Source organism: Notolepis coatsorum (assembly GCF_963971535.1).
Source record: "Notolepis coatsorum genome assembly, chromosome: 11".
Taxonomy (NCBI): domain Eukaryota; kingdom Metazoa; phylum Chordata; class Actinopteri; order Aulopiformes; family Paralepididae; genus Notolepis; species Notolepis coatsorum.
Genome location: NC_140175.1, coordinates 123,516,686 through 123,529,386, shown reverse-complemented (window position 1 = coordinate 123,529,386; position 12,701 = coordinate 123,516,686). Strand labels below are relative to the sequence as shown.

The 12,701-nt window shown below is 45.9% G+C and overlaps 1 protein-coding gene across 1 annotated transcript in view; it reads left to right on the top strand.

The window, feature by feature from the left end:
• slc25a25b (solute carrier family 25 member 25b) overlaps positions 1–12,701 on the top strand; it is a gene marked incomplete at its 3' end in the record, with an annotated part of 150,441 nt that overhangs the window by 57,132 nt on the left and 80,608 nt on the right. The window contains exon 3 of the mRNA XM_084324532.1: positions 12,054–12,180. Within this exon, the coding sequence (XP_084180658.1) occupies positions 12,054–12,180 (127 nt within the window). The remainder of the gene's footprint in view (positions 1–12,053; positions 12,181–12,701) is intronic.

Here is a 12,701-nt window from a genome sequence, read left to right as displayed (position 1 = left end):
AGAGGAGACACAGGAGAGAAGGTTCTTTATTGAGACAGTAGGAATGCTGAGAGGGAGACAGTAGGAGAGACACAGGAGAGAAGGTTCTTTATTGAGACAGTAGGAAGGCTGAGAGGAGACAGAGTAGAGGAGACACAGGAGAGAAGGTTCTTTATTGAGACAGTAGGAAGGTTGAGAGGGAGACAGAGTAGAGGAGACACAGGAGAGAAGGTTCTTTATTGAGACAGTAGGAAGGCTGAGAGGGAGACAGAGTAGAGGAGACACAGGAGAGAAGGTTCTTTATTGAGGCAGTAGGAAGGCTGAGAGGGAGACACAGTAGGAGAGACACAGGAGGGAAGGTTCTTTATTGAGACAGTAGGAAGGCTGAGAGGGAGACAGAGTAGAGGAGACACAGGAGAGAAGGTTCTTAATTGAGACAGTAGGAAGGCTGAGAGGGAGACAGAGTAGAGGAGACACCGGAGAGAAGGTTCTTTATTGAGACAGTAGGAAGGCTGAGAGGGAGACAGTAGGAGAGACACAGGAGAGAAGGTTCTTTATTGAGACAGTAAGAAGGCTGAGAGGGAGACAGAGTAGAGGAGACACAGGAGAGAAGGTTCTTTATTGAGACAGTAGGAAGGCTGAGAGGGAGACAGAGTAGGAGAGACACAGGAGAGAAGGTTCTTTATTGAGACAGTAGGAAGGCTGAGAGGGAGACAGTAGGAGAGACACAGGAGAGAAGGTTCTTTATTGAGACAGTAGGAAGGCTGAGAGGGAGACAGAGTAGAGGAGACACAGGAGAGAATGTTCTTTATTGAGACAGTAGGAAGGCTGAGAGGGAAACAGAGTAGAGGCGACACAGGAGAGAAGGTTCTTTATTGAGACAGTAGGAAGGCTGAGAGGGAGACAGAGTAGGAGAGACACAGGAGAGACGGTTCTTTATTGAGACAGTAGGAAGGCTGAGAGGGAGACAGAGTAGGAGAGACACAGGAGAGAAGGTTCTTTATTGAGACAGTAGGAAGGCTGAGAGGGAGACAGAGTAGGAGAGACACAGGAGAGAAGGTTCTTTATTGAGACAGTAGGAAGGCTGAGAGGGAGACTGAGTAGAGGAGACACAGGAGAGAAGGTTCTTTATTGAGACAGTAGGACGGCTGAGAGGGAGACAGAGTAGAGGAGACACAGGAGAGAAGGTTCTTTATTGAGACAGTAGGAAGGCTGAGAGGGAGACTGAGTAGAGGAGACACAGGAGAGAAGGTTCTTTATTGAGACAGTAGGAAGGCTGAGAGGGAGACAGAGTAGAGGAGACACAGGAGAGAAGGTTCTTTATTGAGACAGTAGGAAGGCTGAGAGGGAGACAGAGTAGAGGAGACACAGGAGAGAAGGTTCTTTATTGAGACAGTAGGAAGGCTGAGAGGGAGACAGAGTAGAGGAGACACAGGAGAGAAGGTTCTTTATTGAGACAGTAGGAAGGCTGAGAGGGAGACAGAGTAGAGGAGACACAGGAGAGAAGGTTCTTTATTGAGACAGTAGGAAGGCTGAGAGGGAGACAGAGTAGAGGAGACACAGGAGAGAAGGTTCTTTATTGAGACAGTAGGAAGGCTGAGAGGGAGACAGAGTAGAGGAGACACAGGAGAGAAGGTTCTTTATTGAGACAGTAGGAAGGCTGAGAGGGAGACAGAGTAGGAGAGACACAGGAGAGAAGGTTCTTTATTGAGACAGTAGGAAGGCTGAGAGGGAGACAGAGTAGGGGAGACACAGGAGAGAAGGTTCTGTATTGAGACAGTAAGAAGGCTGAGAGGGAGACAGAGTAGGGGAGACACAGGAGAGAAGGTTCTTTATTGAGACAGTAGGAAGGCTGAGAGGGAGACAGAGTAGGGGAGACACAGGAGAGAAGGTTCTTTATTGAGACAGTAGGAAGGCTGAGAGGGAGACAGAGTAGGAGAGACACAGGAGAGAAGGTTCTTTATTGAGACAGTAGGAAGGCTGAGAGGGAGACTGAGTAGAGGAGACACAGGAGAGAAGGTTCTTTATTGAGACAGTAGGAAGGCTGAGAGGGAGACAGAGTAGAGGAGACACAGGAGAGAAGGTTCTTTATTGAGACAGTAGGAAGGCTGAGAGGGAGACAGAGTAGAGGAGACACAGGAGAGAAGGTTCTTTATTGAGACAGTAGGAAGGCTGAGAGGGAGACAGAGTAGAGGAGACACAGGAGAGAAGGTTCTTTATTGAGACAGTAGGAAGGCTGAGAGGGAGACAGAGTAGAGGATACACAGGAGAGAAGGTTCTTTATTGAGACAGTAGGAAGGCTGAGAGGGAGACAGAGTAGAGGAGACACAGGAGAGAAGGTTCTTTATTGAGACAGTAGGAAGGCTGAGAGGAGACAGAGTAGAGGAGACACAGGAGAGAAGGTTCTTTATTGAGACAGTAGGAAGGCTGAGAGGGAGACAGAGTCGAGGAGACACAGGAGAGAAGGTTCTTTATTGAGACAGTAGGAAGGCTGAGAGGGAGACAGAGTAGAGGAGACACAGGAGAGAAGGTTCTTTATTGAGACAGTAGGAAGGCTGAGAGGAAGACAGAGTAGAGGAGACACAGGAGAGAAGGTTCTTTATTGAGGCAGTAGGAAGGCTGAGAGGGAGACAGAGTCGAGGAGACACAGGAGAGAAGGTTCTTTATTGAGGCAGTAGGAAGGCTGAGAGGGAGACAGAGTCGAGGAGACACAGGAGAGAAGGTTCTTTATTGAGACAGTAGGAAGGCTGAGAGGGAGACAGAGCAGAGGAGACACAGGAGAGAAGGTTCTTTATTGAGACAGTAGGAAGGCTGAGAGGGAGACAGAGTAGAGGAGACACAGGAGAGAAGGTTCTTTATTGAGGCAGTAGGAAGGCTGAGAGGGAGACAGAGTAGAGGCGACACAGGAGAGAAGGTTCTTTATTGAGACAGTAGGAAGGCTGAGAGGGAGACAGAGTAGGGGAGACACAGGAGAGAAGGTTCTTTATTGAGACAGTAGGAAGGCTGAGAGGGAGACAGGAGGAGAGACACAGGAGAGAAGGTTCTTTATTGAGACAGTAGGAAGGCTGAGAGGGAGACAGAGTAGAGGAGACACAGGAGAGAAGGTTCTTTATTGAGACAGTAGGAAGGCTGAGAGGGAGACAGAGTAGGGGAGAGACAGGAGAGAAGGTTCTTTATTGAGACAGTAGGAAGGCTGAGAGGGAGACAGAGTAGAGGAGACACAGGAGAGAAGGTTCTTTATTGAGACAGTAGGAAGGCTGAGAGGGAGACAGAGTAGAGGAGACACAGGAGAGAAGGTTCTGTATTGAGACAGTAGGAAGGCTGAGAGGAAGACAGAGTAGAGGAGACACAGGAGAGAAGGTTCTTTATTGAGACAGTAGGAAGGCTGAGAGGGAGACAGAGTAGAGGAGACACAGGAGAGAAGGTTCTTTATTGAGACAGTAGGAAGGCTGAGAGGGAGACAGAGTAGGGGAGACACAGGAGAGAAGGTTCTTTATTGAGACAGTAGGAAGGCTGAGAGGGAGACAGGAGGAGAGACACAGGAGAGAAGGTTCTTTATTGAGACAGTAGGAAGGCTGAGAGGGAGACAGAGTAGAGGAGACACAGGAGAGAAGGTTCTTTATTGAGACAGTAGGAAGGCTGAGAGGAGACAGAGTAGAGGAGACACAGGAGAGAAGGTTCTTTATTGAGACAGTAGGAAGGCTGAGAGGGAGACAGAGTAGAGGAGACACAGGAGAGAAGGTTCTTTATTGAGACAGTAGGAAGGCTGAGAGGAGACAGAGTAGAGGAGACACAGGAGAGAAGGTTATTTATTGAGACAGTAGGAAAACTGAGAGGGAGACAGAGTAGAGGAGACACAGGAGAGAAGGTTCTTTATTGAGACAGTAGGAAGGCTGAGAGGGAGACAGAGTAGAGGAGACACAGGAGAGAAGGTTCTTTATTGAGACAGTAGGAAGGCTGAGAGGGAGACAGAGTAGAGGAGACACAGGAGAGAAGGTTCTTTATTGAGACAGTATGAAGGCTGAGAGGGAGACAGTAGGAGAGACACAGGAGAGAGGGTTCTTTATTGAGACAGTAGGAAGGCTGAGAGGGAGACAGAGTAGAGGAGACACAGGAGAGAAGGTTCTTTATTGAGACAGTAGGAAGGATGAGAGGGAGACAGAGTAGAGGAGACACAGGAGAGAAGGTTCTTTATTGAGACAGTAGGAAGGCTGAGAGGGAGACAGAGTAGAGGAGACACAGGAGAGAAGGTTCTTTATTGAGACAGTATGAAGGCTGAGAGGGAGACAGAGTAGAGGAGACACAGGAGAGAAGGTTCTTTATTGAGACAGTAGGAAGGCTGAGAGGAGACAGAGTAGAGGAGACACAGGAGAGAAGGTTCTTTATTGAGACAGTAGGAAGGCTGAGAGGGAGACAGTAGGAGAGACACAGGAGAGAAGGTTCTTTATTGAGACAGTAGGAAGGCTGAGAGGAGACAGAGTAGAGGAGACACAGGAGAGAAGGTTCTTTATTGAGACAGTAGGAAGGCTGAGAGGGAGACAGAGTAGGAGAGACACAGGAGAGAAGGTTCTTTATTGAGACAGTAGGAAGGCTGAGAGGGAGACAGTAGGAGAGACACAGGAGAGAAGGTTCTTTATTGAGACAGTAGGAAGGCTGAGAGGAGACAGAGTAGAGGAGACACAGGAGAGAAGGTTCTTTATTGAGACAGTAGGAAGGCTGAGAGGGAGACAGAGTAGAGGAGACACAGGAGAGAAGGTTCTTTATTGAGACAGTAGGAAGGCTGAGAGGGAGACAGAGTAGAGGAGACACAGGAGAGAAGGTTCTTTATTGAGACAGTAGGAAGGCTGAGAGGGAGACAGTAGGAGAGACACAGGAGAGAAGGTTCTTTATTGAGACAGTATGAAGGCTGAGAGGGAGACAGAGTAGAGGAGACACAGGAGAGAATGTTCTTTATTGAGACAGTAGGAAGGCTGAGAGGGAGACAGAGTAGAGGAGACACAGGAGAGAAGGTTCTTTATTGAGACAGTATGAAGGCTGAGAGGGAGACAGTAGGAGAGACACAGGAGAGAGGGTTCTTTATTGAGACAGTAGGAAGGCTGAGAGGGAGACAGAGTAGAGGAGACACAGGAGAGAAGGTTCTTTATTGAGACAGTAGGAAGGATGAGAGGGAGACAGAGTAGAGGAGACACAGGAGAGAAGGTTCTTTATTGAGACAGTAGGAAGGCTGAGAGGGAGACAGAGTAGAGGAGACACAGGAGAGAAGGTTCTTTATTGAGACAGTATGAAGGCTGAGAGGGAGACAGAGTAGAGGAGACACAGGAGAGAAGGTTCTTTATTGAGACAGTAGGAAGGCTGAGAGGAGACAGAGTAGAGGAGACACAGGAGAGAAGGTTCTTTATTGAGACAGTAGGAAGGCTGAGAGGGAGACAGTAGGAGAGACACAGGAGAGAAGGTTCTTTATTGAGACAGTAGGAAGGCTGAGAGGAGACAGAGTAGAGGAGACACAGGAGAGAAGGTTCTTTATTGAGACAGTAGGAAGGCTAAGAGGGAGACAGAGTAGGAGAGACACAGGAGAGAAGATTCTTTATTGAGACAGTAGGAAGGCTGAGAGGGAGACAGAGTAGAGGAGACACAGGAGAGAAGGTTCTTTATTGAGACAGTAGGAAGGCTGAGAGGAGACAGAGTAGAGGAGACACAGGAGAGAAGGTTCTTTATTGAGACAGTAGGAAGGCTGAGAGGGAGACAGAGTAGAGGAGACACAGGAGAGAAGGTTCTTTATTGAGACAGTAGGAAGGCTGAGAGGGAGACAGAGTAGAGGAGACACAGGAGAGAAGGTTCTTTATTGAGACAGTATGAAGGCTGAGAGGGAGACAGTAGGAGAGACACAGGAGAGAGGGTTCTTTATTGAGACAGTAGGAAGGCTGAGAGGGAGACAGAGTAGAGGAGACACAGGAGAGAAGGTTCTTTATTGAGACAGTAGGAAGGATGAGAGGGAGACAGAGTAGAGGAGACACAGGAGAGAAGGTTCTTTATTGAGACAGTAGGAAGGCTGAAAGGGAGACAGTAGAGGAGACACAGGAGAGAAGGTTTTTTATTGAGACAGTAGGAAGGCTGAGAGGGAGACAGAGTAGGAGAGACACAGGAGAGAAGGTTCTTTATTGAGACAGTAGGAAGGCTGAGAGGGAGACAGTAGGAGAGACACAGGAGAGAAGGTTATTTATTGTGACAGTAGGAAGGCTGAGTGGGAGACACAGTAGAGGAGACACAGGAGAGAAGGTTCTTTATTGAGCCAGTAGGATGGCTGAGAGGGAGACAGAGTAGGGGAGACACAGGAGAGAAGGTTCTTTATTGAGACAGTAGGAAGGCTGAGAGGGAGACAGTAGGAGAGACACAGGAGAGAAGGTTCTTTATTGAGACAGTAGGAAGGCTGAGAGGGAGACACAGTAGAGGAGACACAGGAGAGAAGGTTCTTTACTGAGACAGTAGGAAGGCTGAGAGGGAGACAGAGTAGAGGAGACACAGGAGAGAAGGTTCTTTATTGAGACAGTAGGAAGGCTGAGAGGGAGACAGAGTAGAGGAGACACAGGAGAGAAGGTTCTTTATTGAGACAGTATGAAGGCTGAGAGGGAGACAGTAGGAGAGACACAGGAGAGAAGGTTCTTTATTGAGACAGTAGGAAGGCTGAGAGGGAGACAGTAGGAGAGACACAGGAGAGAAGGTTCTTTATTGAGACAGTAGGAAGGCTGAGAGGGAGACAGAGTAGAGGAGACACAGGAGAGAAGGTTCTTTATTGAGACAGTAGGAAGGCTGAGAGGGAGACAGAGTAGAGGAGACACAGAAGAGAAGGTTCTTTATTGAGACAGTAGGAAGGCTGAGAGGGAGACACAGTAGAGGAGACACAGGAGAGAAGGTTCTTTATTGAGACAGTAGGAAGGCTGAGAGGGAGACAGAGTAGAGGAGACACAGGAGAGAAGGTTCTTTATTGAGACAGTATGAAGGCTGAGAGGGAGACAGTAGGAGAGACACAGGAGAGAAGGTTCTTTATTGAGACAGTAGGAAGGCTGAGAGGGAGACAGTAGGAGAGACACAGGAGAGAAGGTTCTTTATTGAGACAGTAGGAAGGCTGAGAGGGAGACAGAGTAGAGGAGACACATGAGAGAAGGTTCTTTATTGAGACAGTAGGAAGGCTGAGAGGGAGACAGAGTAGAGGAGACACAGAAGAGAAGGTTCTTTATTGAGACAGTAGGAAGGCTGAGAGGGAGACAGAGTAGAGGAGACACAGGAGAGAAGGTTCTTTATTGAGTAGGAAGGCTGAGAGGGAGACAGAGTAGAGGAGACACAGGAGAGAATGTTCTTTATTGAGACAGTATGAAGGCTGAGAGGGAGACAGAGTAGAGGAGACACAGGAGAGAAGGTTCTTTATTGAGACAGTATGAAGGCTGAGAGGGAGACAGTAGGAGAGACACAGGAGAGAGGGTTCTTTATTGAGACAGTAGGAAGGCTGAGAGGGAGATGGAGTAGAGGAGACACAGGAGAGAGGGTTCTTTATTGAGACAGTAGGAAGGCTGAGAGGGAGACAGAGTAGAGGAGACACAGGAGAGAAGGTTCTTTATTGAGACAGTATGAAGGCTGAGAGGGAGACAGAGTAGAGGAGACACAGGAGAGAAGGTTCTTTATTGAGACAGTAGGAAGGCTGAGAGGGAGACAGAGTAGAGGAGACACAGGAGAGAAGGTTCTTTATTGAGACAGTAGGAAGGCTGAGAGGGAGACAGAGTAGAGGAGACACAGGAGAGAAGGTTCTTTATTGAGACAGTAGGAAGGCTGAGAGGGAGACAGAGTAGAGGAGACACAGGAGAGAAGGTTCTTTATTGAGACAGTAGGAAGGCTGAGAGGGAGACAGAGTAGAGGAGACACAGGAGAGAAGGTTCTTTATTGAGACAGTAGGAAGGCTGAGAGGGAGACAGAGTAGGGGAGACACAGGAGAGAAGGTTCTTTATTGAGCCAGTAGGAAGGCTGAGAGGGAGACAGAGTAGAGGAGACACAGGAGAGAAGGTTCTTTATTGAGACAGTAGGAAGGCTGAGAGGGAGACAGAGTAGGAGAGACACAGGAGAGACGGTTCTTTATTGAGACAGTAGGAAGGCTGAGAGGGAGACAGAGTAGAGGAGACATAGGAGAGAATATTCTTTATTGAGACAGTAGGAAGGCTGAGAGGGAGACAGAGTAAGGAGACACAGGAGAGAAGGTTCTTTATTGAGACATTAGGAAGGCTGAGAGGGAGACAGAGTAGAGGAGACACAGGAGAGAATGTTCTTTATTGAGACAGCAGGAAGGCTGAGAGGGAGACAGTAGGAGAGACACAGGAGAGAAGGTTCTTTATTGAGACAGTAGGAAGGCTGAGAGGGAGACAGAGTAGAGGAGACACAGGAGAGAAGGTTCTTTATTGAGACAGTAGGAAGGCTGAGAGGGAGACAGAGTAGAGGAGACACAGTAGAGAAGGTTCTTTATTGAGACAGTAGGAAGGCTGAGAGGGAGACAGAGTAGAGGAGACACAGGAGAGAAGGTTCTTTATTGAGACAGTAGGAAGGCTGAGAGGGAGACAGAGTAGAGGAGACACAGGAGAGAAGGTTCTTTATTGAGACAGTAGGAAGGCTGAGAGGGAGACACGGGAGATAAGGTTCTTTATTGATACAGTAGGAATGCTGAGAGGGAGACAGAGTAGAGGAGACATAGGAGAGAAGGTTCTTTATTGAGACAGTAGGAAGGCTGAGAGGGAGACAGAGTAAGGAGACACAGGAGAGAAGGTTCTTTATTGAGACATTAGGAAGGCTGAGAGGGAGACAGAGTAGAGGAGACACAGGAGAGAATGTTCTTTATTGAGACAGCAGGAAGGCTGAGAGGGAGACAGTAGGAGAGACACAGGAGAGAAGGTTCTTTATTGAGACAGTAGGAAGGCTGAGAGGGAGACAGAGTAGAGGAGACACAGGAGAGAAGGTTCTTTATTGAGACAGTAGGAAGGCTGAGAGGGAGACAGAGTAGAGGAGACACAGGAGAGAAGGTTCTTTATCGAGACAGTAGGAAGGCTGAGAGGGAGACAGAGTAGAGGAGACACAGGAGAGAAGGTTCTTTATTGAGACAGTAGGAAGGCTGAGAGGGAGACACGGGAGATAAGGTTCTTTATTGATACAGTAGGAATGCTGAGAGGGAGACAGAGTAGAGGAGACATAGGAGAGAAGGTTCTTTATTGAGACAGTAGGAAGGCTGAGAGGGAGACAGAGTAAGGAGACACAGGAGAGAAGGTTCTTTATTGAGACATTAGGAAGGCTGAGAGGGAGACAGAGTAGAGGAGACACAGGAGAGAATGTTCTTTATTGAGACAGCAGGAAGGCTGAGAGGGAGACAGTAGGAGAGACACAGGAGAGAAGGTTCTTTATTGAGACAGTAGGAAGGCTGAGAGGGAGACAGAGTAGAGGAGACACAGGAGAGAAGGTTCTTTATTGAGACAGTAGGAAGGCTGAGAGGGAGACAGAGTAGAGGAGACACAGGAGAGAAGGTTCTTTATCGAGACAGTAGGAAGGCTGAGAGGGAGACAGAGTAGAGGAGACACAGGAGAGAAGGTTCTTTATTGAGACAGTAGGAAGGCTGAGAGGGAGACAGAGTAAAGGAGACATGGGGTACACTACACACTCTGTAAACTAGTGGTGGGGGAAAATATCGATACAGTATAGTAGGCTTGGGCGGTATGACGGTATTACGTTATACCAGGGTATTTAGAAATCCCGACGGTATTGAAAATCAATACCGGCGTCAAAATCACAGATGCGCTTCAGTTTCTATTACAGTGAAACAGAGTTTTGAGTGTAGTGCACACACGCGCCAGCAGAGGGCGAGACCAGTCCTCACTAGTGGAGCGAGTGTATCACAACGGTGTTCACGTTTTACGGTAATGTTGCGACAGTGCTGTGAAAATACCGTAAAGCGTTGTGACGAGAGTTGGTGTGTGTTGTTGTGGTGCACTGGTGGAGCAAGCAAATAATCCGTCTCTTATTATATGTGAACTAAAGAGTACAAGGTTTACACAACAGCCCCCACCCGCTTTTTTATTGTATTTGTACCGTCCTGTACTATCCGCTGTCAGCTGTTTATCTCTCTCTGTGAGCTTGATTAACTAGCGTTAGCTCACGTTAACTAGCGTTAGCTCTGCGGCTAATCTTAGATTACCCTGAACTAAATCAATGACTAGGTTATAAAGCATTCGAGTAGTTTTCACTGCACATAGAAGTAGCCAAACAGCGGGAGCATTTCGGGAGCATATGACCAAAACCCAGGCAATTTCGAGCCCTTAAGGCAGGGGTCAGCAACCTTTTTGACATGGAGTGCCTGTTTGAAATATAGTTGTAACTAGTGTGCCTCAACAATATTCCATGCATCGTACAAAATGTTCCCGCATAATCAGGTATTTTTAATGATAATTTTTACATTATTACATCATTATTGTTATTGTTATTATTAACAATATTATTATGATGGTTGTATCAACCCTAAATCTGAGTGGGGGGGGGGGGGGGGGGGATGCAATGCAGACAAACCTACTGTACGTGTGCTGTCATAGCTCCACCTACAGGCCTAATGGAGAACACCAGGAGAACACCAGGATGTGAATGGAGGGTGAATGTGAGGTATATCGTGTAAATAAGTTTTGATTGATCGCAAGACTACACTGTAAAAAAATAAATAATAATAAGTTACCAGAACTTAAAAATATTGAGTTCAGTTACTGTGCATTAAGGTTTTCAGTTTGCAATCCATAATAAGTTAACAGAAAAATAAGTACACAACCACATTATTTCAACCTAATAAAACTATGTTTATTGTCATTGTTTTAAGAACACAATTTGACTTGGTAATACTCACATTTTGAGTAAAGAAAATTGCTTTTAACATGTGCAATGTTCAATGAAATATAAATAATACAATTTGTTGATTAATCCCACTGGTCACAATGGTGACCGTAATAATGTTTTTGTTATAAGGCTCTGCAAATGTTACTGAATGATGTAGCAATGTATTTCCAGCTAAATTGAAATAATAAACAAATAAAGGGTCTCAATTAAATATGTGGTAGTAAAAAGAACCTGTGGGAGGATTTCAACAAGATAAATGCGGAAAAACAGTGCAAAATATTTCACTATAATATTTCAAAGCAAAAAATAAATAAAAATTATAACAATTTTTTTAATTTTTTTTGTTGCCCCCTGTGTCTATGAAAATGCCCACGCGTGCCTAGGGTTGCCTACCCTTAAGGAATCAAATAGTCTGCCATGGCTAGGCTACATGCTAATGGTGCAGGCTTCTGACTACCATTCTGAGAGCCAACGTTGATTTGTTTACTTGGTAACACGGGTTGCCCCCCCCCCCCCCCCCGCTGATGAAAATGAACCGGGGTATTATGTCATCAAGATATGACGGTGTGAAAAAAATTATACCGCCCAAGCCTACAGTATAGTATCGCGATACTTTGCGTGGCGATACTGTATCGATACAAGGACGCCAAGTATCGATATTTTATTATGCAAATTGTTTTTATATATATTTTTTTTTGTATAAGGAAGTTGCATTGTTCATTTCAATACCTGTAATAGTACAGTAGTCCACACACACACACACACACACACACACACACACAGACACACACACGTGTGCATTCAGTTAAGTTGGAATATGACTGTAATACAAACAGTTCAGTTTGTCAGGTACATGCAACACAGATTACAGCATCTGCTTGAGAAAATACCATTTGCTGTAATAAAAATGATTGAAGTGAGACGAACACACTGAAAACTTTATTTTATTCGATAAAACATGTCGACAAAGTTTTACTTTGCAGTTGAAAAAAGGTAATAAAAATGTCAATATATCGCAATATTAATAATATCGCAACACTCTGCATATCGCGATATATTTTGAATCGCAATACTACTACCGTATCGTGACTTAAGTATTGTGATAATATGGTATATCGTACACAGTAGTCTCTGGGCACTACATTGGCTTCTGTCTTCTTCTCTTCCCACAGAAAGTAGTGAAGGCGGGAGACAAGGACCTGGACGGCCAGCTGGACTTTGGGGAGTTTGTCCATTACCTCCGGGACCACGAGAAGAAGCTGCGTCTGGTCTTCAAGAGTCTGGACAGGAAGAACGACGGTGAGGAGGGCTGCTGGGCCCCGCGGAGTGTGGAGAAGAGCTCAGGGGCCAAACATCTGTTACCATATCTCTGCTTAGGCAGTAGGGCTGTAACGATGCAACCTCACAACCATTCATTTCGATTACGATTATTCAGGCAACGATTCAATGCATCATGAAATCTCTTCATTTGACCTCGATTCGATTCGATAAATTTTCGATACGTTTTCTATCAGTTAATTCCCCAAAAAATGTTGAATACACAAATGTGGCTGGGGGAACTGATTCACTCGGCATGAATGGACTATAGGTAGGGATGGGTATCGTTAGGATTTTATCGATACTACTACTCTTATCGATACTGCTTAACGGTTCGGTACTTTATCGATACTCTTATCGGTTCTTTTTGGTTATTTTTTTGCAAGAAAAAAAGACAATTAATTAAGAACAGAATCAACATTGCTTTATTATTTATAAATACAACTTTATAAATAAGTATTATAAATAAATATAATTTCTTCAGCAACAGCAGCAGCAATGTT